Genomic DNA, 26,371 nt, shown 5'->3' with positions numbered 1-26,371 from the left:
CCCCTTGCATGAATTCTGTGCATCAGTCCTCTAGTGAACTAATAATATCGAGTGTTGGAATGGAGAGGAAGACTGTCCTGCAGTAGGTGAGGTGTGAAAGAGAAAATAGTCGTTGCTTGAAAGGGTTTCGGCAATCTTAGTGTCGCCAAGCAAGGTTAAGGTTTAAATAGTTAAGGACGAGGAGGGTCTAGTGGTAACTTTTGGGAAGGAGAGAAGGCATGGTGTCAAGTTCAGCTAAGGAGATACCTAGAGCATTATGGCAGTGAGAGTACATGATCATTGATGACCAACGGGGCTTAAGGCTTAAATTTCTGGTTATGATTGGAGAAAACAGAATATGAAGCATGATGGATTTTAAAAAAAAGTTTTGTCTTTAAATTAGATTTGACACACAAAGTTATATTAGTTTCAAGTGTACAGCATAGTGATTAGATATTTATATACCTTACATAATATTACAATATTATTGACAATATTCCCTTAACTGTATTTTACATGATTAATTTCTTCTTGATAGCCTTTTCTGGGTTTCACAGGATAGGTTGAGAGGTGATCAGAGGAGAGAGGGGAGAGGGGATGGGAGAAAGCAATATCTGTGAAGTGTTATCATCCCTTTTTGTGGATGCAGAAGCTGAGAGTTCAGTAACTTTCCTGAAGCTGTGGCGCAAATGAACAGCAGGGCCTGGCTGAGCCTGGTCTGGAGCCAGACTCTGGGGGCACACTCAAATATACAAACATTAGAAGAGGTTAGAAGTATTTTCACATAGTTTTCAGAATCCGAGCTGCACTTCAGAAGTTTCCATTAAAAATTATAAAATTTTAACATTGAAGTTGTCAGTTTTCCCCCTTTTTTCCTTCAGAGTTACCGTGCATTGACTCAGTCACTGTTTAGCGTGCATGGGTTGTTTGTAGAATAAATGATTGTAACAAATAAGTTAATTTTCCCTGTTTCTGACTGAAAAGAAGCAGAATTAAATTTGGAATTTTTAAGTTATTTTCTTATCATGAAACCATAATAAAAGTTTGCCAGAAATTCTTTTCCTAATATAGTTGTTGATGGCAGCCATGTAGTGCTTGGTTGAAGCTTCTCTTATTGTTACAGTTTTAAAAATTACTCCAAGTGCTAAAGTAATCTTATGTTCTCACTGAGAGGTTGTAGCAGAGTGCAGTATTTCTCAAATTTCAATAATATACACCCAAAGAATGTAAACAACTAGAAGTATGCATTTTCAGGTCCCCAGTAATTCTAATGGAGATAATCCGTAAATCCCCAGCGCTTTGAGAAACACTGATAAATGAGAAACATTAATAAATGCCCAGGCTTTGGAGTCTGATAGGCCCCAAAATGGGCTCTACTACTTTCCTTCTGTGTGACCTTGGACAAGTTACTTAACCTCACTAAGACTCATTTCCTCATTTGTTAAAGAGGGATAATTATATCTACCAGCCCTGTTGTGAGGATTAAGTAAAAGAATGCTTATGAAGTCTTTAAAGGTACTTGGCCTTAATAACAACTCAGTAAAGGCTTGTGTTGATATGATTATCAGTCCTCATGGAGATGTGGAGTTGAGTAAGTTAGATTAAATTTCTCCGGATTGATTATTACTAAAGATTATGTTTAAAGTGCCTGTAGCTTCTTTTAGACCATGCTTAAGCTAGCAAGCTAATTACTTAGTGTGAGCTAGTAGGAAAACATGCTAATTATTCCCTCATTCAAGGCAGAGAATTTTTAAGTTTATGCCCTCATCTAATTATACTATTATACAGTTCTAGGATAGTAATAACTACTTCTGAAAGTATTAGGGTAGTAAAGTTTATATAGTTATGATTAGAATATTGTCTCTTTATTGTGCAACCCTCTTCTGTCTAGGTTTGTAGATGTGTAAGCCTGGGGATTGTATTTTATTTGAAAATATTTATAGAAAACTCCTTCTCATAGTTTTCCTTAGAAGGTTTCCTTGTTTATTTTTCCCTGAAGAAGGAAGGTAGTCTGGGGCTCTTTTGTGACCCAAAGACTAGCATGAGCCTGGAAATGGAACAGAAAGTACAGAATCAATGGTGCTTCAAACTAGAAAGCTGACATTAATTCTGGTAGGTGGCTTTTTAAAAAAAATATTTTTATTGATTTCAGAGAGGAAAGGAGAGGGAGAGAGAGTTAGAAACATCAATGATGAGAGAGAATCATTGATCGGCTTGAGCCCCCTACTGGGGATCAAGCCTGCAACCCAGGCATGTGCCCTTGACTGGAATCGAACCTGGGACCCTTCAGTCTGCAGGCTGACGCTCTATCCACTGAGCCCAACCAGCTAGGGCAGCCGTGGGCAAACTACAGCCCGCGGGCTGGATTCGGCCCGTTTGAAATGAATAAAACTAAAAAAAAAAAAAAAAAAGACCGTACCCTTTTATGTAATGTTGTTTACTTTGAATTTATATTAGTTCACACAAACACTCCATCCATGCTTTTGTTCCAGCCCTCCAGTCCAGTTTAAGAACCCATTGTGGCCCTCGAGTCAAAAAGTTTGCCCACCCCTGAGCTAGGGCCTGGTAGGTGGCTTTTAAAGCAGGGCATAATGAGGGTAGAAAATATGGAGAGGGACTTCTGAAATAACTGAAAATTCAGGAATTCTATATGAAGGTAATTGAATTATTAGGACTTCCTTGAATATGTGATGAAGACTTGAGGGGATATAATCCTGATTTATAAAGTTGTGAAAGATACTACTATATTGTGAACACAAACCTTTTTAGTAAATTCTAAAATGTTTGTTCTTTGACCCATCAATAATTCTTTTGGGAATCTGTCACAAAGATACATTTGCACATGTCAGAAATGACAAATGTACATCACAGCATCGTTTGTAAAAGCACTGTAAACAACCTAAGTAACCTAGACCAGCGGTCAGCAAACTGCAGCTCGAGAGCCACATGAGGCTCTTTGGCCTCTTAAGTGTGGCTCTTCCTAAGCCTTAGGAGTACCCTAATTAAGTTAATAACAATGTACCTACCTATATAGTTTAAGTTTAAAAAATTTGGCTCTCAAAAGAAATTTCAATCGTTGTACTGTTGATATTTGGTTCTGTTGACTAATGAGTTTGCCGACCACTGGCCTAGACTGGTTAAATTAAGGTGCACAGCAAAATACTATGCAGCTGTTAAAAAGAATAAGGCAGACCTGCCTGGAGCTATGACAGAGTAATTGATTACCAAACTTGCCCTCCAGCTGAAAACAACTGTGAACTAAGACAAAGTATATGAGACAGCTGTTTTCAGAGCAACAAAGAGTACAAAACTGGTCATTTCAAGAAGGAAGGCGTAAGGTGAGCCCCCCATTACTGGGCCTTTTTCCTAGGAGCACTCCACCTGCTACACAGCAGAGAGGTAGAGCCTAAGCAGTGAGAGCCTGGCTGCACTGAGGCAGCAGAGGTATAGTTCTGGCTGATGGGGTGACCTTTGTGTGGCAGGATACCCGAGATGTTCTTGCTGAGTCAGGTAAGCAGCCACAGAAGTCTGTGGGGGATTGTTATAGTTTTGGCTGAGGGCCTGGCACATTTGTGAAGGTTTAGAATCTGTGAAGTTTAGCAAAGATTGCTTAATGCTGGGCTGGGAGTGGATTGATGATTCCAGTGACCATGCAGGGCTGGGTGTCCTTGTATCTTTGGCTGAGACAAACTGGGGAAATCTGGTCAAGCACCACAGACATGTGGTGGAGACACCAAGGAGGCCAAGCCTTAGGAATCAGGACCACACCTGATATAAAAGGCATGCCCTAAACCTATATTCAAAACTGAAGTAGATCCACTTTCAAAGAATAAAACCAAGTCTGACAAGACCAGAAAGGAGCAAAACTGAATTCTGAACTACTGATAGTGAGAGTGCTATTTGCAGAGGTGTGGGTTAGTGATGATCACCCTACTATTTGTGTATTCTAGATTTTAATAAAATATATTGAGCATAATGAGAGCCAAGTTTTTTTGTGCGGGAAGAGTTATGAAAAGAAGTGGGGCGCCGAAACCGGTTTGGCTCAGTGGATAGAGCGTCGGCCTGCGGACTGAGGGGTCCCGGGTTCAATTCTGGTCCAAGGCATGTACCTGGGTTGCGGGCACATCCCCAGTGGGGGGTGTGCAGGAGGCAGCTGGTCGATGTTTCTCTCTCATCGATTTTTCTAACTCTCTATCTCTCTCCCTTCCTCTCTGTAAAAAATCAATAAAATATATTTAAAAAAAAATAAAAATAAAAGAAGTGGGGCTAGAATGTATTCTGTAGTTTTAGGTTGGAATTGGAGTTATGATTATGAACTCATGGTTTTTAATATTTTTATATTTACACTAGGGTCCCAGTGCAGGAATTTGTGCACCTTGAAAGGAACTGTGGGCCGAGAGGCTGTGGTGGGCATAGGGGTGGGTATCGACCCATCCTCTGTGCCTCCACCCGGCCCCTCCCGCTGTGGTCCCTGGTCCCCTGCCTGCCGGCAGCCCCGCCCCCACTGCTGTCGCTCCCACATGCTGACGGTGCTGACCCTGCTTGCACTTGCTGATGGCGCAGAGCGATTGGGGCCAGCGCCAGCAACAGGTGTGAGCAGGGCCGGCACCAGCTGAGGGTGTGAGCAGTGGCTGCCAGCCCCAGTCGCCCCTCAGGAGCGGGGGGAGGTGGAAAAACCTTGAGGGGCGATTGGGGCCGGCAGCCGCCGCTTGCACCTGCTGACGGCACTGAGCGATCCGGGCCGGTGCCAGGCACCAGCAGTGGGTGCAAATGGTGGCTCCAGTGCCAGCAGTAGGTGTGAGCAGGGCGGGTCCTGGCAACAGGTGCGAGCACCTGGCGGGACCGCGGTAAGCAGGAGCAAAGAATTTTCAGTAACCACCAGAGGCTTGCCCCAATGACAGTGACTGGTGCCCCGCCTTGTTCTGGTGCCCCCGCTCACCTGCTCCACCATCCTGCCTCGGCCCATGCCCTCCATGTTCCACGCTCTGCTGCCTGCTGCCAAAACCTGCCATGTTCTGTGCGCACCCCCTGGTGGTCAGCACATGTCATAGCGACTGGTTGTTTGGTTGTTCCACCATTCGGTCTATTTGCATATTAGACTTTTATATATATAGATAGTACAGCCTTCTATTTCTATCTAATCTCTTAGTTCTGCCCACTGAAACTTCCACTTATATCTTATTTCTTAGCTCTGTTCTCTGACACACTGGTAGCAATAAGCAAACATAATCCTCAGATCTTGGTTTCTAAATGTCATTCTCCACTAATAGGCATCAGAGCATCTTGGGGGAAAAGGCCAATTCTAGGGTTGGGGCAGAGAAAATGCATCTTGGAACATTGTGTAATTGTAGAAATAAGGAAATACTCAAAGAATGATGAATTTATATCAGAAGGTCAGCTTTAAGGACGCTTACTAGCCAAATATGGAACTATATAAGAGTAAAAATAAATGTTAATAAGGATGGATTACAACCCCAGTAAAATAATCTTGAGTTCACACCGATATAAATGAATGAATAAATAGATAAATGGATAAGGAAAGGTTTTACCTTATAATAACAAATTAAGAAATTAAATATTAGTTCATTAAATAATTACTAATTAGTAAATTATAGAAATAATAATGGGTTGGAAAATTATTAAAGGATACTAAAATTAGTGTGTGATAAGTTTGTTGAGGAAGAGGATATTTATATAGTCTTAAAGTATGTCCCCACAAACTACTTATTAATTATTAACTTTATAAGGAAAAGCTCACCTAAACCAAGTGATTAAAGTGAATCTCATCAATATTGGGACAGAGAGATATCACATGCATCCTAATATGATGCACTGATAAGAGAACAATATAAACTTCATGGATTTCTTATTAAAAAATATATCATGAATCTGACCCACAAGGTAACATCAGGGGAAAAAAATTGTTAAACATATTACAAAAATAACAGGTCTAATCTTCAAGAGTATCAAGGTCAATAAAGACAAAGAATGACTTAGGAAATCTTTCTAATTCACATGAGACTAAAGATTCATGGAAGTTAATGCAGTGCATATCTGGCTTACATGGTGGGCGGGGAAATCGCTGTAATTGGCAAATCCATATATAGACTATGGATAATAAAAACATATTAAATAGTACTTAATTTCCTGACAATTTGTTAATTGTACTATGGTTTATGTCAGTTAATGTCTTTGTTCTTAGGAAATACATACTGATGTATGTGGTGGTAAAAAAATGTTTCTAACGTTCCAGTTAGCTAAGGAAAAATATCCTATATAATAAACAGGGAATATGCAAATTGGCCATCACTTCATTGCAAAGATGGCGGCTCCCACAGCAGAGGCAGGGTTTCTGTAACACAAGATGGCTGCACTCACAGCAGAGGCCGAGTTCCTGTATGAGCCTTAACGAGCAATCAGCAGGGACCTGAGGCTGTACCCCCCAACCCTGGCAGGGCTTGACGGGGGACCTCAGGCCACACCCCCCACCACAGCAGGGCTTGACGAGAGACCTCAAGGTGCGCCCCCCACCCGGCGGGGCTTGACGGGGGACCTTAGTCCATGCCACCTGCCCTAGCCCCAGGCCAGGGGAACTCAGGCTGCGCCCCCTGCCCAGCGGGCTTGATGGGGAACCTCAGGCCGCGCCCCCTGCCCTGGCACCAGGCGAGGGGACCTGAGGCCGCACCCCCCACCTGGAGGGGCTTGACAGGACCTCAAGGTGCACCCCCCCGCCCCAGTGCTGGGCCGGGGGACCTCAGGCCGTGCTCCCCACCCAGCAGGGCTTGACGGGGGGTCTCAGACTGCGTCCCCCACCCAGCGGGGCTTGATGGGGGACCTCAAGGCATGCCCCCTGCCCCAGCACCAGGCCAGGGGACCTCAGGCCACGCCCCCCACCTGGTGGGGCTTGACAGGGGACCTCAGGCTGCGCCCCCCACCCGGCACCGGGCCAGGGGACCTGAGGCTGCGACCCTGCCTGGTGGGGCTTGACAAGGGTGGGACCGGCTGGGTCTAGATCTAGCCCAATGAGGGTGGGGCTGGCCGTGTCTGGGTCTCGCACGATTCCGTGGCACACATGGGTGGGCGGGGACTTGACTCTGGGTCCCATGGTGTGCCCCAGACTCTGACAAGGAGGAAGATTTTCATATATATTTTACTAATTTTCTTTCATCTCTGGCACTTCTATTATAGAGAAAGGGCAAATAGCAATATTAAACTACTTCCTCTAATTAATCCCCTTTTAATGTGCACGAATTTCGTGCACCAGCCTCTAGTGCATGTATAAAAGTGTTTATATATAGAGAGAATGATAAAACAAATGGACAAAATGTCAACAAGAGCAAAATCTAAAGTAGAGAATATAAGGATGTTTTTATTAAATGTATTGAGGTACATTGGTTAATAACATATAAATTTCTTGTGCTACATTGTAATTGTATTATAAGCTTGAAATTGTCAAAATAAAAATTTATTAAAAATGGGGTGGGGAGAATAAGGCAGCTCTATGTACTAATAAAGCATAATCTCCAATCTATATATATAAAAGGCTAATGTGCAAAGTGTCCCCTCAGAGGTTCGACTGGGAGACTGGGAGTTTGATCGCTTGCTATGATGTGTGCTGACCACCAGGGGGTGGCATGGAATGAAGGGAGGCCCCAGCCAGCAGTTGGCAGCTTGGGGAAGGAAGGCCACAGGGACCCTACCTGTGCATGAATTTTGTGCACCGGGCCTCTAATGTATTATATATTAAGCAGGCTGGACAACTGGAGGATGGAGAGGCCAAATGCAGAATAGTCGGAGTAGCATGCTGCTATTTGTATAAGGAATACATGTGAATTAACACACATTTGTTTAAGCATGTAGGAAGATACTCAAGAAAATGGTTAACACTGGTTGTCTCTAGGAAAGGAATCAGGGGCCAAGGGCTGGAAGGAGATTTTGATAAATACTTTTTAGTAATATTAGAATTCTATACCATGTAAATGTATTTACAATTGAAAAGATAATTTAACTACAAATCCAAAAATGGGAGACAGTACCATTTCTTTTCAGAAAATACTGGTAGTATTCTTGACAGAGCAGATCTCTAAGTAGTTGATTTTGGTTAAATTAACAAGTAAGAGAGCTTGTGTTGACTACAGAAAGTTATTGCTACTTAGGGTAACACAGTAACTGTTGGCTTTTTGACATTATGGAGAGCAAACATGTTCTCCATTAGTATGTTCCTTGTGCTATCTCCAGAGCCTAGTTGAACATTGTTTTGTTCTTTCTTTTGTCCTAATGTAGATGTCTTGAAACAATGAATTACTTCATTCAGACAATAAATGTTTTTTTAAAATGGGTAGGTAACCTTTTCTCTTAACTTCCCCCTTTGACATTTTATCTTGAAATAGGCCAGCCAGATGACCAATTGTATGCTTTGACATTTTAAATTACGTGGTAATGTTTATATAGGGTGTTGCTCAATGGAAATGTATGAAAGCAAATTCCAAGTTGGCACTATACAGCATTGACATTGGTAATCAAACACCTTTCATTATCATGGTATTAGGGTTTGGTGGTAAGAGATTAAGGAAGTAAGGAGGAAAATTCAGTGTTAGTTTTCACAGTTTTTAATAAAAATGCATTCATGGGGTTTTTAGAGATTTTTGGTCCATTTTTCTGTTTTTCTAAAATTTTCAAAAAAAAAAAAAGTAGAGTCTACCCTGGGCCACGCAGTTGTAATTGGGACATCTATGCTTCTGGTGTTTTATAATTAGTAGGCCCCTGGAATGCCACCTTACCCTAAGGTTAGGTTGTCTCTGTCCTTTAAACTATTTGTTCATCCTGCTCTCTGTCACTTCTCTTTAGCAGGCCTCATTGCTAATAATAGCAAGTATTGCTTTAATGTGGGTAATGTGCCATCAACTCTAAAGTTATGTTTTGAGTGTCCACTCTAGGTCAGTTGTCCTTTTCCTCTTTTGACAAAACATGACAAAGCCCCTCTTCCATTTACATTTTACAGTAGGCCCCACATTATGTAGACGGTCCTGTCCAGGCCTGATCTTAATAAATCTCTTGGCAGCATTTGACACAGCTCATCACCCTCTGGGAATACTTCCTGAACCTCTGGACACCACAGTCTCCTCCCTTCTTCCTACTTCATTTATGGCTCCAACCTTTGGTCTTTCTTCTCTCAAGGGTGAGTACCTTCACCTTCTTCTTATCTATACTCACTTCCTGGGTGATCCCACTCAGGCCCCAGTCTTTAATATATTATCTAGACCGCTGCTGCTGCTAACAGCAACAAAAACTCTAGTAATCATGGCCACATGAATTCCAAGTGTTATTTCACTTGATACTTTAAATACTTCAGTTTGCAGATGAGTGTCCCAGTCATAGAAAGTTTGGATAGCTTATTCAAGGGCACACAGCTGGTAAGCCTGGATTTCAGTCACAAGTTGAGTTCTATCATTTTCTTTTTAAACCACCACACTGTACACTTAAAACCTCTTCCTGAGCTCCAGGTGAGTATGTCCAACACCCTACTTGGCATTTCAACTTTTAGGTCAAATGGGCATCTTAAACTTTATATTCTAAAAAGAACTCTTAATTCTCCACTCCATTCTGCCTCACTCTCAACCTTTTCCTCTTCTGGTCTTTCCAATCTCATTAAATGGCTCTGAAATTTACCTGGGTGGCCAGGCCAGAAGCCTGGTATCTTTGCTGCTTCTCTTTGCTTCTCCCTCACATCTAATTCATCAGCAAGCCTCATAGGCTCCACCTTGACCATGTACCTTCCCCTTCCACGGTCTCTAATCCAGACCACCACCTTCCCCTGACTTGATTATTGCAGTAGCAACACCCAGAGAAGAGACACAAGATTACCGTATCCTCAGAGGCCCCCATTGTGTTCCTTCCAGCTACTGTCCTCCCTTCCTGCCACTCAAATAATCTCTATGCGGACTTCTGACTCCATAGATCAGTTTACTACTTCTTGAATTTTATATAAATGAACTTTAATTACACAGTAGGTACATAGTGTCAACGTATCACAATTTATATATCCATTTTACTTTGATGGATATTTGAGTTTCTAGTTTTGGTCTATTTTTAATAGTACTGCCACAAACATTATTGTACGTCTTTTGCTAAACGTATCTTCTATACATATAAAAGGCTAAGCAACCGCCCGATCGTCCGACGGGCCAGTAGGTATGACGTGTACTGACCGCTAGGGGGCAGATGCTTAACACAGGAGGTGCTGAGCTGCAGTGACTTGGCAGCAGCTATTCTCGGGTAACGCACCTTGGAACCAGAGGAGGAATCCTGATTCTTTGCGTGGTCACGTGATTCCACCTTTGCCTGTGGGTTATGTTGTTGCTGGGGCACTGCCGGCTCTGATTCTGGTTTACTGCTGAGATGTGGTGACCGCAGACGCCCTTCGAGCCACGGTGCTGCCCCAGGTACTGTGGCTGGGGAGGGACCGCTGGAGGTTGGCTCTAGGGCGTGTCCGGGCCTGTCTTGCCTAGTCCTGCCCCACAGACCATCTTCTAATTAATTTCCTTTCGATGTGCACGAATCTGTGCACTGGGCCACTAGTCTACACTAATAAAAGAGAAACACGGTAATTAGCATACGACCGCTACCCTTCCCATTGGCTAATCAGCATATCCTTATGCAAATTAACTGTCAGCCAAGATGGCGGCCGGCAGCCAGGCAGCTGGAAGCGAACATGAGGCTTGCTTGCTCCAGTGACTGCAGACTCCAACGTTCCCCGCCTGACTTGCCAGCCTCTGAGCTGGCAGTTTGAAACATTCTAACAACTATAGAAGCTAAACAAAACCCCAGAAACCAGCTTTCAGCCAGCCTGGATCTCAGAGCTGGAGTTATACATTGTTTCGATTATAGAACGCAAACAAACCAGATATCTGCTTTCAGCAGCGGAAGCCTCAGAGCTAGAGCCAGAGCTAAAGCTGGCCCAGAATAAAATTTTAAAAAAGAGAAAAAAAAAGGAGCGGTTGGGAGCTTCAGTCAACAACCGCCAGCCTGAAAGCAGCCCTCAGCCCCTCACGCAGACTGGCCAGGCACCCCAGTGGGGACCCCCACCCTGAAGGGGGTGTGACCAGCTGCAAACAGCCATCATCCCCTCATCCAGGCTGGCCAGGCACCCCAGTGGGGACCCCCACCCTGATCCAGGACACCATTCAGGGCAAAGCAGCCAGCCCCCAGGCCTCTATCCTATATAGTAAAAGGGTAATATGCCTCCCAGCACCGGGATCAGCAGAGCTGCGAGGCCTCCTGGCACTGGATCAGCGTGACAGGGGGCAGCGCCCAAACCCCTGATCGCCCTGCGGCTCTGTGTGTGACAGGGTGTGGCGTCCCAACCTCCCCCCCACACACACACACACACAAGTCCTGCTCTGTGTGTGAGAGGGTAGAGCCATAACCTCCCCATCGGCCCTGCCCTGAGTGTGATAGTGGCGGCGCCCCAACCCCCTGATCGGCCCTGCTCTGTGGGTGATAGAGGGCGGCGCCCCAACCCCCTGATCCGCCCTGTTCTGTGTGTGACAGGGGGCGGTGCCCCAACTCCCCTATCGGCCCTACTCTGTGCGTGACAGGGGGAGCACCCCAACCCCTTGATTGGCCCTGCTCTGTGCGTGACAGGGGGAGCACCCCAACCCCCTGATTGTCCCTGCTGACACGGGGCGGCGCCCCAACTCCCCAATCAGCCCTGCTCTGAGCCCGACCAGGGGCTGCACCTAGGGATTAGGCCTGCCCTCTGCCACCCAGGAGCAGGCTTAAGCCAGCAGATCGTTATCTCCCGAGGGGTCCCACACTGCGAGAGGGCACAGGCCGGACTAAGGGACCCCCCCCCCCCCCAGTGCACAAATTTTTGTGCACCGGGCCTCTAGTATTATATAAGAGTTTTTGTCAGGTATGTGCCTAGGAGTGGAATTGCTTAATCAGATGGTAAGTGTATATTCAGCTTTAGTAGATATCTCAAAAACAATTTTTCTAAGTGGTTATAACCATCAGCATTATATGAGAGTTCCAATTGTCACATCCTCACCAAGATTTGGTATTGCTTTTATTATTATTATTATTTTATTATTATAGCCATTATGATGAGTGTGTAGTAATATCTCATTGGGGTTTTAATTTGCATCTTTTTCTGGTGACTAATGGAATTGAGTACCTTTTTATGTTTATTGGCCATTTGGATATTTTCTTTAATGAAGTGCCTATTTAAGCTGTTTGCCTATTTTCCTGCCTTTTCTAATTGATTTGTAGGAATCTTTATAGATTCTTTGTTAGATGTTGGCTGTATGTATTGTAAATATCTTCTTCCACTCTGTGGCCTGCCTTGTCAGTTACTTAGTGGTATTCTTCCATGAGCAAAATTTCTTAATTTAGTGTAGTACCAATTATTATTCCTTTCCTTTAGTAATTTAGTAATTTTCGTGTCCTGTTTAAGTAATTGACTATCACAACGGCCATGGAAATACTCTCCTATGTTCTCATCTAAAAGCTTATTGTTTTACCTATCACATTTAAATGATTTTTTTTTTTTTTGTCGTATGGATAGCATAAAATGTAGGAGTCAAGTTCCTTAAAAATATATATATCCAGTTGACCCAACACTATTTTTTTGAAAAGACCATCTTTTTCTCATTGTCAGAGAGGCAATTTTCTTAGATCCGTTCATGAGATCTCTCTGATTAAAATCCTTCAATGGTTTCCCCTTGCACTTAGGACAAATATAATAGTACACCTGTTACCATGGCTCCTTGGCTGGCATCTTGCTTGCTTGCTTCTCCGCTTTCATCTCAATGTTCTCTTTTCCTCCCCTCCATTATGGACACCCTGGCCTCCTGACTGCTCCTTGGCCTTCAAGTGCATTATTGTATCAGGCCCTTACATGTGGGGTTTCCTCTGCCCAGTGTGCTATTTCTCCATTTCTTTGCCCAGATCACACCTCCTTTCACTCAAATGTCTGCTCATGTGTCCTTTCCTTGGAAAGGACCACTACCCACCTCTTGTAATATTAAGACTGAATAATATATAAAAGTCCTTTGAACATGTATGATATTACTAATGAACTTTCTCCCCTACAATATTGTGATTCCTTGAGGATTGTGTCCTATTTTCCTTTTGTAAATCTTTTTTTTTTTTTTTTTATTTTTTACAGAGAGGAAGGGAGAGGGATAGAGAGTTAGAAACATCGATGAGAGAGAAACATCGACCAGCTGCCTCCCGCACACCCCCCACTGGGGATGTGCCCGCAACCCAGGTACATGCCCTTGACTGGAATCGAACCTGGGACCCTTCAGTCCACAGGCCGATGCTCTATCCACTGAGCCAAACCGGTCTTGGCTCCTTCTGTAAATCTTATTTGCAACATAATACACTAGAACTCAAATAGGGCCCTAAGTATAAAGCATATGATAAGTCATTGTTTTCCCTATTTTGTCTACATTTGCCTCAGATAATTCAGACCCTGATATAAATATTTAATAATTTGATGAGCTGTGGTGGAAGATCAACTCTTTTTTTTTTTTTTTTTTTTTAATATATTTTATTGATTTTTTACAGAGAGGAAGGGAGAGAGATAGAGAGTTAGAAACATCGATGAGTGAGAAACATCGATCAGCTGCCTCCTGCACATCTCCCACTGGGGATGTGCCCGCAACCCAGGTACATGCCCTTGACCGGAATCGAACCCGGGACCCCCCAGTCCGCAGGCCGACGCTCCATCCACTGAGCCAAACCGGTTTCGGCAACTCTTTGTACTTTTTAAAAAGGAAATAGTAGACAGCATTACAGTTTGAAACTTATAAAGTCACTTTCATTATTTTATGTCTTACATGAAAGCAATACATAGGCTAAGTAAGCCCAAATGAATTTTATCTGCAGCTAAAGAATTTAGAAGGTTTTTAGTGACTTTATATATTCCATCTGCAATAATATTAATTGCATCTAACTTTTATAAAGTTGCATTTTTTTCTAAGCATTCTATAGTCTAGACTTAGTGATGCTCATTGAGCTGGTTGCTATTGTTGGGGCTATTTGGGGGGTTACATGTATATGTAAAATTTAGTTTTGGGCCAAGAGTTAGACTGAACTTTTATTTTTTTATTTGTTCCTTCTTCTTTTTTTTTAAATCCTCACCCAAGGATATGTTTTTATTAATTTTAGAGAGAGAGGGAGAAACATCGATGAGAGAGGAATATTGATTGGTTGCCTCCCTTACTCACCCACACTAGGGATCAAACCCACAATCTAGGTATGTGCCCTGACTGGGAATTGAACCCCAACTGTTTCTTGGTGCACAAGACGATGCTCCAGCCAGCTGAGCCACCCGGCCAAGGCTATTTGTTCATTCTTTGTCTAAGGCATCTAGTTCCACCATTGATTGCATTTGTTTTCCTTTTCCTAAAGCTGTAAGGTAATGTCTGACACATAATTCTTTTATTAATAGTAGAATGTCATAAACTAACAGAGCAGAAAGAGACTTTAAACTTAATCTTGTCTAGCTATAAAAGACATTAAGGGCCCTGGTTGGGTGGCTCAGTTGGTTGGAGAGTCGTCCCATGTATCAAAAGGTAGTGGGTTTGATTCCTGGTCAGGGCACATACCTACCTACGTTGCAGGTTTTATCCCCGGTTAAGGTGCTCATGGGAGGTGACTGATCAATGTTTCTCTTTCATCTCTCTCTCTCTCTCTCTCTCTCTCTCTCTCTCTCTCTCTCTCTTCCTCTCTCTCTCTGTTCCTCCCTTCCTCCCTCTCTCTATACATATCCTCACATGGTGATTGCAGGGGTGGGGGTGGAGGGTGGAGGTGGAAGAGGCCATAGAGAGTATAAATGGTGATGGGAGGGGAAAAAAGACATTAGTGGGTCAACTGACAAAATTGGAATACAGTTGGCAGATTAAAGTATTGTCAATGATAAATTTCCTGAAGTTGATAACTGTGCTATGTAAGAGAATACCCTTATTCTTAGAAAAACACACTGAAGTATTTAGGAATCAAAGTGCCATGATGATGTATATACTTACTCCCAGATGGTTCGGGGGAAAAACCTGTGTTTGTGTGCATACTTGAGGAGAGAGAGAGAGAGAGAGAGAGAGAGAGAGAGAGAGAGAGAGAGAACACAAGCAAATTATAAACGAAACCAGAGGCCTAATGCATGAATTCGTGCACCAGTGGGGTCCCTGGGACTGGCCCGCGGGATTGGGCTGAAACCAGCTTGCTTACATCCCCCGAGGGGTCCCAGATTGTGAGAGGGCTCAGGCCAGGCTGAGGGACCCCACCGGTGCACAATTGGGGCTGGGGAGGGATGCAGGAGGTTGGCCAGCCGGGAGGGACTATGGGAGGGCTCCAGGGTGTGTCTGGCCCATCTCACTCAGTCCCAATCGGCCGGACCCCAGCAGCAAGCTAACCTACCGGTGGGAGTATATACCCCTTGGTGGTCAGTGCACATAATAGCGAGCGGTTGAGCAGCCTTAGCATATCATTAGCATATTACACTTTGATTGGTTGAACCTCAAACCGGAGGACCAGACACTTAGCATATTAGGCTTTTATTATATAGGATATGTCAAAATATTAACAAGAGGTGGATCTGGTAGTTTGTATTTAATGTTCTTTATATTCTTTTAACTTTTTATAAATGTGAAATTATTTCCACATTAAAAAAAACAAAAAACAGTTTTAAAAGAATCATCTCATCCAGCTCTCTCCAGAAAACCATTCAGTCCTCATGACAGAGAGGTTAAGTAACTTTCATCAGTAACTCTGGGAGTTAGAGACAGCACTGACTCCTAGTCCTGTGTTCTCTGTTACGCTGTGCTGTGTTCTCTGCTATGCTGTGCTGCGTTCTTCTAATCATTGAACTCTAACCCAACACGGGCAGGGACACAGCCACGCTTGCATATTCATGGCGTAGCTTTCCGTTTCTGTTAAAAATATTTTTGCCCTTACCCTGTCAGCCTTTCAACCTTCAGCCCCTCTATTACCTGGACATCTTGTTATTACTCTGCCCATTATAACGAGACATGCCTACGTGTTACGTTTTAACAAACAATGTTTTTATTCTTCTGTTTCTTGATAGCTACTGCTTCTTGGGATACATTTCTCATGCTATGGAATTTCAAGCCACAAGCTAGAGCTTTCAGATACGTGGGTCACAAGGACGTTGTAACCAGCGTGCAGTTTTCTCCACTTGGAAACTTACTGGCGTCTGCTTCACGAGACAGAACGGTTAGACTCTGGATTCCTGATAAGTAAGGAAACAAACACCTGGTATGCTCTGGGTTTAGAAATGTGAAGGAAAGCTGGCCCCGGCTGCTCCTGGTGCACCTCTCGGGCCGGGCCGGCCAGACTCCCGGTTACCTGTACTCAGTCCGAGTCACACCCGAGCTGTCAAGTCAGACTGCTTCAAAGTGCTTTTTTTCTCATCTTTAACTCTTAATTAGGTCTTCTATTTGAAAACTATTTCTAACCATGAAAATATGCTTAATATGTATTAAGTTATTGGTGGGGGAGGTGGTAGTTATCAATCCCTTAGTAAATTTGATGTAAGCTTTGGACTATCTCCCCAGAAAGATACACATTGGCATGTATAACCAAAAATTGTACAGGTTATTAACCTCCTAAAAGCCCCTTCATGGATCTTTAGGGACCTTTGGATCCTCATTAAAAACCCTCGGGCCAGAACTGTTCTTTGATTCATATCATTCATTATTAGGCTCCAGAATGTTCTTGTTAAAATTTCCTACAAAAGTGTAAATCATTCTTTTGTTTTAAGGTCCTATCCCATTATAACCTCTCTGTAAGAGACTTTTCAAACCTTAGTTGATATTTTAAGCAATTATTATTAAGCCATGAATTTTTTTAAAGTTTTAAAATCTTAATTATGCATTTTTTTAGACATACTTGAAAAGAGAAACAATAGCACAAAGACCCCTAAACCCATAATCATGGATCAGATTCAACAGTTATCAATATTCAGTCAACTTTATTTCATCTATCCCCACCCTCCACCCTTTTTTTTTTTTTTTTTTTGCTATAGTATTTTTAGAACAAATCCCACACATAACATCATTTCCCCCTGTAAATACTTCAGAGAGTAAGAATTGAGCATTTTCTGACTATTGTGGCAGGATTTGATTGTTGGTTTGTGCCTGAACAGGCACTCCCAAATGAAAGAAAGTTCACAGGGCATTTCCCGTCCACCACCCAATGGAAACTCCATGCTCAGAAATCTGAATGTTATCCTGATAGCAGCAAAAACTCTTGAAGAGAAATGACATGTTATAATGACACTGTGGATGACAATATAGAGGGAAATTGTAAGGGAGAGAGACTGGTTTGTGGTTTAAAAGGGAAGCATTTTCTAAAATCCTTAATTTTGGAAATTGAGAACCAGCACAACACAGCCTCAGTTACCTATTACTAACTCAAGGTAACCTCAGTGAACAAACTATAAAGGGGTATCTGAGCTAAAAGCACACTGCATCATTAATCTTCACTGGCTAATCTAAGTACAATGATTATGCTTGTGTAGCTATCTCTTGTTCCTCTTTGTAAATCATAGTGGGGCCAGGACAATAGCGGATCATGGCAATGGGAAGGGAACTCATGCATCAAGTTCTGTTGCTGCATAACAATATTCAAAACAGAGTAGCTAAATACAGTAACTATCATTTCTCACAATTTTATGGGTTGTCCGGATGATTCTTCTGCCCTTGCTATTAGCGAGGTTGGCTATTACTTTTGCGGCTTCACTAAGCTGACAGTAGGGCTGGCAGATCCAACACCTCGCTCGTAGGCCAAGGGCCTTGGTGCTGGCTATTGGCTGGGCCACCTTGGTCCTCCATATGCCCTCTCCCTGACAGGATAGGGACTTCTGTATAGCACGGTAGGACCTTGTAAGGGCTAGGCCTGAAACTTGCACAGTGTTACTTCTGCCACATTCTGTTGGTCAAAGTAATTCACATCAGCCCAGATTCAAAGGGTGGACAAATCAGCAGATTCCACCTCCTGTGGGGAGGAGTGGCGTGTGTGTTCAGAGATGAGAGAAATTGTGGGCAGCCATATTTTTAGGCAGACAACTTCAGGTGACTGGGAGGCTAAAAAAGAATAGTGGAAGCAGGTCTGGCCAGGAGTTTGTCATGGTAGACAATCAAGGGAATGTGGGCAGAGAGGACAGGTAAGTATGTAGGAGGCAGAGTGTCTACGTTAAGGCAAGGTAAGGAACTAGAAACCACTTGAGCACTGGCACAATAAACAAGGCTCTCTTATCTCGTGGATTTTTTTCAAACATGCTTCCTGTTGAGACAGGATACAGGCAAGGCCAGCCTATACTGAGAGGAGGGCCTTTAGAAAGAAGGCAAGCAGGCTAGCCTGCTGGAGTGCACAGTGTAGAACTAAAGAGCAGGGCCGATTTTGATGATACTGGCTGTCTCTTGGCTTCCTGGTCATAGCAGATGTCAAGGCTTTTCTTTGTTTTCTCTGAGTCTTATACCTGAATTGAGCCCCAACTGTATTCTGACCTCTACTCAACAAACTTTCTCTGAAACCTCACTGAACTAGTCCCTGAATGCTACCTCCTATCTTTTTAAATACTGATTTTAGTTATTCCTGCTGTAGAATCATGGCAGTCACCTAGGCCACTAGAAGTATAAGCCAGGATGGATCTAAGGACCTTTAAGTATTGCCTCTTTGCAGTGGAATTCAACAAAACACATTGAGCTCTTTTCATGTGTCTGACATTACGCTAGATTCTGGTCTTATAGAGATGAATAAACCATCATTCCTATCCTCAAAAACTTACTGCTTAATAGGAGAGAAACAGGTCTATTAAAAAAAAAAAGCTACATAATGTAATAAGCAAAATAGATGGAGGAGATGGGGCAATTCAGCCTGTCCGGCTGGTCCAGGAGGCCTGGGGTGGGGAAGTAGTTCAGGCTGAGAAAACAGTGATTTCAGGTGTGTATTCAGCGCTGTGGCTGTTCTCAGAGTACAAAGTTCAGAGCAGTGGCAGGATGTCTGCCAAAGACCTTGAGTGCTGTGCCTTTTTCTGGAGGGTGGCCAGTGACACATTGACGCTGGGATCTACTAGTACATGCTTGGAGTTAACAAGGTAGTAAGTACAGTGTGTAGGTGACTGGAGGGGGATAAAAAATTAGAGCAGGGAGACCAGCTAAGAGGCTTTTGCAATCATCACGGTGAAGGATATTGAAGGCATATCAACCTTAAAGCAAGCATAGCTGGGACCGAAAGAGGAGGAGGGATTCAAAAGATACTTGGGCAGTGACAGTGATAGCACTATTGCTCAGTAGGTGTGTGGACCTACTGGGTGTGGGAGGAGATGCAGTGGGTGGCACTGAATGTGACTTCCAGACTTCTGCAAATTCTGTTCCTGATCTTTCACAGTTATGGTGAATATCCTTCTAAGGTATCACCTGTATAGATATGACTTTATAATGGGAAAATGACTAAGTCTGGATGTGGTGTAAAGTGGAAGTGCCTCGGAAACTTCGGAACACCGGCACAAAGTAGTATTTCCCAAATGTCACCTTGTAACTCCAGTGCTATCTACTCGCCTGCTCTGAGCTGTTTTAACATTTTTTCCCTGCTTCTTAAATGCCACATGTTATTTTCTCCATCTATTTTTCATACCCTAGCCAAGAAAAAAAATAGCACCTGAAATTTCAAGGTGTTGAGAATGGAAGTGCTATGTTGTTACCATTTATTCTTTGTTTTGCTTCTGAGGTAAGACTGGGCCTGAGCCAGCCAGGCCTTACATCCACCCAGATCTTAGTTCTCATTGCTGGTGGTGGAAACAGGAAAGTTGGAGGCAAATCTCCCCCTTCCCAGACTTGTGACCCCAGTTTTAAAACATTGCCTTGGTGCTATTCATTTCATCAATCATTAGCTTTTCGAGGGTTCAGGTTCTTTAAACTATATATTGCTATTTTTAGTGGAACAGTGGAATGGCAGGAACTTAAAAGGCACGGTAGAGATTTGTTTACAGTATTATTTTCCTAGCTTCCAATGAAAACATAAAGAGCAAATGCATTTCCAGGGTCTCTCTTATTAAGTAACAGTTGTGACCTCAGTTGACAAAAGCAGCTTGAAACAGTATTGATGAAGAGTGCATACAGTACAACACAACCTTTTCATACTGGTGTTAGTTTTACAAGAGTTAAGCTGTTTTATGTTTCAGAGTCTATATACTGGTTAGCTATTGATTATACTTAAATCAAATGTTGTAAATATTGAACTGTTTCTTTCCAGGAGAGGGAAGTCCTCTGAATTTAAAGCTCATACAGCTCCAGTTCGAAGTGTGGACTTTTCTGCTGATGGGCAGTATCTAGCTACAGCTTCTGAAGACAAATCCATCAAAGTATGGAACATGTATCGCCAGCGCTTCTTATATTCCTTGTGCCGACATACACACTGGGTACGCTGTGCCAAGTAAGTGCATAAAGTTTCATAAGATTTCCACATTTTCCCTGCCATAGTCTATGTTTGCCCTCTACCTCCCAGAAAAGGAGTTAGTTTTCCTTCTTTCCTCCCTCCCTCCCTCCCTCCCATCCAGCAAACATTTATTGTGTGCCTGGGAACACAACAGGGATGAGGACAATGGTAACAAAACAGTCACAAACTCGTGCTCTCATGAAGCTTACATTCTAGAGAGGGGAGACAGGCAGCAAACAAATAGGAAAATGGATGTGGTAGGTGAGATGGTGCTAAGTTTGAGAGAACAAAACAACTGGATTAGAAGGGAAGCTGCGATTTTAAACAGGGTGTTAGGCCGTCCTCACAAAAGGCTGGGGGGGGAGAACTTTGAGCCGAGACCTAAAGGAAGGGAGAGAAGGAGGCTTGACGATACTTGGGAAGAGAGGGTCTTGGATAGAGGAGCAAGTGCCACAGCCCTGAGGCTGGAGCCTGGGGGCTGGTTGAGGACTAGTAGGAGACTAGTGGGGGGCAGAGCTGGGGAAGGAGTAGGAGAGATCCAGAGGAAAATCAGGCCAATCAGGAGTGGCTCTGACGTACACCCTGAGAGAGATGAGATGCCACTGGACCAGATTCATTTTCTCAGTTACACTTTAATGGAATCACTAGGAGTGCTATATGAAGAAGAGACTCTAAAGTCAGGGCAGAAGCAAGGAGGTGTTGGGAGACTTTTGCAATAGTTCCCATCCTGGCCTGGACCGTCCCAGCTGGTGGCACTGGAGATTTTGAGAAGTAGCTGGATTCTAGATGTAGTAGTTTGAAGGTACAGACAACAATACGTGCCGTCACTTTGGATGTGACAGAGAAAGAGAGGAACCAAGGATGACTCCATAATCTTGGCAGTGTTCTATTGGGAGAAGTGCTGCTATAGATGTTACTGTCAGCTGACAGCCACGCACAAGGGGGACTTATATCCCTACCACAAACAATCATACTACTGGGCAAAGTAAACTAAACAGCTGTTTTTAGACACTGTACAGAAACAACACAGGGTTTTGAATCCTGACACATGGAAACAAATGAGATGAGCACCAAATCCAAACCAGATTTCTACCTGGGAGCATTTTTCAGTCCATGGCACAAGGACTTAGAGCCCAAGGAGACAGCAGCAATCTTGCTGGGCAAAGAAAACAGAAATTAGAATTCAGAACTGCTACGGGGCTGGAGTTTAGAGGGCAGGAAGTGAGAAAGACACTATGAACAGCAGAACCCCCAAAAGATCTGCCTATGAATTCCACTGAGTCTTTGGTCAAATACAAAGCTGCTTATGCACAGGGGACTGAGGCTTGGCAGAGAACAATTACTGGGAGACTGGGAGCTGAACAGATTACATATAAGGGGAGTATCAATAAAAATGATCTCCACCTTCATATTAAAAAATGCAAACCAGAAGACACTGGGATGACATATTTAAAGTCCTAAAGAAAAAGTACCCACTGAACTAGAATTCAACATCTCAGCAAAAATATCCTTTAAAGAGGATCAACAAAAAGTTGAGAGAATTTATTACCAATAGACCTGCACTACAAGAATAGTAAATAAAGTTTGTTAGGCTGAAGGGAAATGATACCAAATGGAGACCTGGATCTACACAAGGGAATAAAGAGAGCTAGAAAAGGTAAATATGGGGGTACATACTATTAATAGACTTTTTGTTTCTTATTTCTTTGAAAAATGGTTGCTTAATGTATTGTGGGCTGATAGATATAAGAGGTAGGTAAATGGAGTATATTTTGGTAAGTTCTAACATTAGAACTTTTAGAAGTTCTGACATATATATAATGGCATAAAATTAATTCAAGAGTACAGGGTGATACATTAAGGATGTATATTATAACTTCTAGAGATTACCAATAAAAAAACACACAACATGGACAAAGAGTAAAGCTAAAAAGCCTGCAGAGGAAATAAATGGGATACTATGAAATACTCAATCCAAAAGAAAAGGAGGGAAAAGAAATAAACAAATGAGATAAATAGAAAACAAAAAGCAGAAGAATTTATGAAAGGTTGAAAGGTCACCAATTAAGTGAAATTTTGGTCTTCAAAGTATTCCCGTAGTAAGCATAATCCCCAGTCTGTATCACATATCTGTGCTAGGTCTAGAGTTGAAAGAAACAGTATTAGCCTCAAGGAGCTTTTACAGTTCAAGGGTAGGAATAATATACCAAATAATTATAAAATGGTGTGTCCTATAAGAAGGTGATACACAAGATGATAAGGGAATCTCTGAGTGGGGCATTGAACTAGACTTGTGTGAGGAAAAGTCAAGGAAGGTATTCCTGGCTCAAAACTGAGGAAAGGAAAGGGGAAGGGGAGACAGCAGCTTATTATCAAATGGGAAGAGGGTGTTAAACCGGTTCATGGAAGGAATCAACAGGAGTAAGCACTGTATGTAGCCTGGGAGTTCAGAGTGTGCTCTGGGAACATGTATTATTCATTCAGCTATGGCTAGACACAGGAAGCAAAGTGGGACAAGGTCGGGGAGGAGGTGGAGAAGGCTCAGGTTCACTGGATGACATGAAAAGATTTTACTTCATCCTACAGGGAATACAAAGACACGAGGGCTTGGAATTGGGAAGAAACATGATCATTTCTGAGCTCTTTACTAATTGGTCTATTAACCAGCATGACTACAGTAAGAGGGTCCATGCCAAGATTCGCATGCCTATCTGCACCGCCTTGTTACCACTGGGCAAGTTAGGTTATGGCTCTCAGCCTCTGCAGACTGTTGTGAGGATGATAAATGCAAGTTGACTGTGTTGGGGACTGAGTGGAGCCCTGGGGCTGCCATTCCTCCAGCTTGGCCCCTTTCGATAGGGAGCAGCTTGGGAATGGGAAGGAGCCACTGCAAATGTTGTTATTCCTTATCTATTCATGAAAAGGAAGCGATGGTGGGACTCTTCATGGCTGTCTGCCTGGCATCCATTCCCCATAGGGTGGTAATGGTGCCCGAGTTTTCTCTGAGGAACCAGCCCTCACCCACGGCCCATTCCCCTGTTACGCCTGTGCCGGAGGGGCCCTATCTCCAGCTCCAGCAGTAGGCTTTCATCTCAGGCCTGCCATGCAGATCAGAGCATCTCCTTCCTCTAGGAGTTAGTGAGTTGGGACCGCAGGTCTTTCCTCTGGGATTGCTTTCTCTGGGCTCAGTTAAGCCTGTAGCTGCTGAGGGATGCCATGGGAATGATGCTGATTCCCAGGAGAGCAGAACTGTGAGATAAAGCAGAATGAATGGCTGTCTAGTTGCATAGTGTAGTTTCTGGATACAGCTATACCTTGAATTATTAGCACGTGTGTGGGAGAGGGGAGATATGAACCTGGAAAAAAATTTCCTTTTGCTTTTATTTTTTAAAGGCACTTTCCAGTTCTAGCCGGTTTGGCTCAGTGGATAAAGTGTTGGCCCATGGACTGAAGGGCCTCGGATTCAATTCCAGTCAAGGGCACCAGGCTCCATCCCCAGCCCAAGTCCGGACATGTGCGGGAGGGCAACCAGTCGATGTCTTCCACATCGATGTTTCTCTCTCCCTGTCTCTCCCCCTCCCACTCTCTAAAAATCAATGGAAAAAGTATCCTCCAGTGAGAATTAACAAAAAATAAAATAAAGGCACTTTCCATCGGAAGTGATAGTTTTGTACAAGTGGGAGTTGTCATGTGCACTCAAGACACCTGCTTTATCTCCAGGCCAACACCACTGCCTTAATTTTTAGCATCACTGGTTCTAGTAGAGACTTCTGTAGTAACCTCCTAAATGTTCTCCTTGACTACAGATTTGCCTTCATTCAGCCTTTCTCCCCACCCCCCACTGGCCTACTGTCTCCAAAGAGACCTTCTGAAATGTAAATCCCATCATGCTGCTCCTCAGCTTAAAAGCATTCTGACTCCTTGGACTGGCACATCTGCTTGCCTTCTGTTTCAGCCTCATCTTTTGTCCCTTTCACCATTCACCTTGTTACAGCTACCCATGTGTGTGAGGTTCCATTATGATCTGTGCCTTTCCACATGCTGCCTGAAACACCTGGAATAACCCAGATCCCACCTTCCCTTCACAACCCTGTCCTGCATCTCTTCCTCCAAGAAGTGTTTGGACTCTCCCAGGCTGAGTTTGTTGATTCCTTACGCTGCCACATTGCTCCGTTTATGAGGTCTGTCAGTTTAGGCCTCCCTTTCCTATTTGAATTACAGATATTTTATTCAGGTTGTATTCTCTTTTCAGGCACTAGTCTAAATTGTATAGATACTACAGGGAGCAAAGTACAAAATTCCTGTGCTCATGGAGCACCTTCTACCAAAGGGAGATCAGACAGTAAACAAACATATTAGTGATATGTGCTCTGCAGGAAAATACTGTAGGGTAACGTGCTAGGAAGTGATGGGGGTGGTCTTTTACGGATGGTGGTTGGGGAAGTGTCTTTTCTAAGGAACATTGACTGAAGTGAGGTAGCTAGCGAGGCAGAGTGGGGAATAGTGTTCCAAGGTAGAATCAGATATGGTGGAGGAGCACTGTAGAGTTAGTTATAGAGTGGGGAAGGCTCATAGTTGTACAAAAACGTGGTTTGAATAAATCGATGAATCGGTGACCAGGTAGCTTTGGTGGGCGTTCTCTTGAGGCAGGAGTCATTTTTGTGAATTCTTTGTATAAAATTCAGGATACATCTTGCATGGAGAATGTTTACATGGCTTCGCTAATTTCTTTTTCCATTTTGGTCTACCTCTGTTCAGGTTGGTAATTTTTATACTCAGCACACCTGGTCTTAATAGAATGCCTGTATCTTGCTGGTACATTGTGGTTCTGAGGTTTGTTTTTAAAAATCATTTGCTTTCTTACTGTTTGAAGGCAGTGATTCATATGAAATACTCCAGAGAACTCTCTGGGAGAATGTTCTTAGATAAATAATTGGGTTAAATTGAATGAATAAAGATTTCATCTTCTTGGCAACTTTCCTTATAGGTGCTCTACAACAAGCTTAGAGATTCTTCTCACGTATTTATTACAGTGTTTTTTCTTGGCTCAACTTACTGCTGTGAGAGACAAAGAGAATTGAGAGGATCCAATTGACCGCTCAGGCTCAGCCTCTCAGAGTGTTTGTGCAACTTCCTGTGAAAATACAGCCTTGATAGGGTCATCCTAGTCCAGGACTTTCTTCCAAAGTCCGAAGGACTAGAAGTCCTGTTTCTGCTCTTTACCCAGAGATGAGAAAGCTCAGAGGGAATCTAAGCCCACTTAAGAAATTTAGGAAACATAAACCAGATGCCAGTTTACTTATTTACAGTGACAGCACTAACTTTCAAGTGGACTAGAAGATTTGTGTGCCTCAGCCAGAGTCTTCCTTTGCCAAGAAAGTCACAGTAAGACTTCAGTGGGCCCTGGAACCAAAGCAAGAGAGTTTGTTGAAACAAATCTTGATGGATGGTTTCCTCAGGTTGGGATAGTGAGGTGGACCTATCTTTGCCACATACACACCTGCCAAGGAATCAGCAGGATCAGTTCTGCTGGCCAGGTGCTCTCTCCCTGGGCCTGACAGGAGACATGCTGTTGCTCTGGCCTCTTGAGTTGCTGGGCACCTCCCTCTTTCAGGTAGTGCAGTTTTGTTGCTTCGTTTCAGCAAAGAGAGAGCAGAATGTAGCCAAGAGCATGGGCTTACCAGCATGTGATCATGGGAACATGACATAACCTCTCAGGGCCTTTGTCTGCTCTTTTGTAATTGAGTACAAAGGGGTACCTTACCTTCTTCATAGTCATCATGAATAAACAGGTTAATGAATGTAACTAATGTCAGCTATTAATTACCCTCACATTCCAATTTTTCCTCCTAAGGATTATACTGGAGTCATGTTTAGGTTGTGTCTAAAAGTCATTTCACATATCTGTACATAGTTTTAGAGGTTGCTA

At 43.3% G+C, this 26,371-nt stretch overlaps 1 protein-coding gene across 2 annotated transcripts in view; it reads left to right on the top strand.

Moving 5' to 3' along the window:
• The window catches only part of POC1B (POC1 centriolar protein B), a 111,716-nt gene that overhangs the window by 10,622 nt on the left and 74,723 nt on the right, over positions 1-26,371 (top strand). For both annotated transcript variants that reach the window (XM_070409609.1, XM_070409608.1), the window contains exons 3-4: positions 16,070-16,241; positions 20,260-20,439. In XM_070409609.1, the coding sequence (XP_070265710.1) occupies positions 16,070-16,241; positions 20,260-20,439 (352 nt within the window). The remainder of the gene's footprint in view (positions 1-16,069; positions 16,242-20,259; positions 20,440-26,371) is intronic.

Source organism: Myotis yumanensis, unplaced genomic scaffold (assembly GCF_028538775.1).
Source record: "Myotis yumanensis isolate MYYU_CA2020_CCGP unplaced genomic scaffold, mMyoYum1.0.hap1 SCAF_3, whole genome shotgun sequence".
NCBI classification, from domain to species: domain Eukaryota; kingdom Metazoa; phylum Chordata; class Mammalia; order Chiroptera; family Vespertilionidae; genus Myotis; species Myotis yumanensis.
Note: the sequence above shows the minus strand (reverse complement) of the source record. Positions and strands in the feature narration are given on the sequence as shown.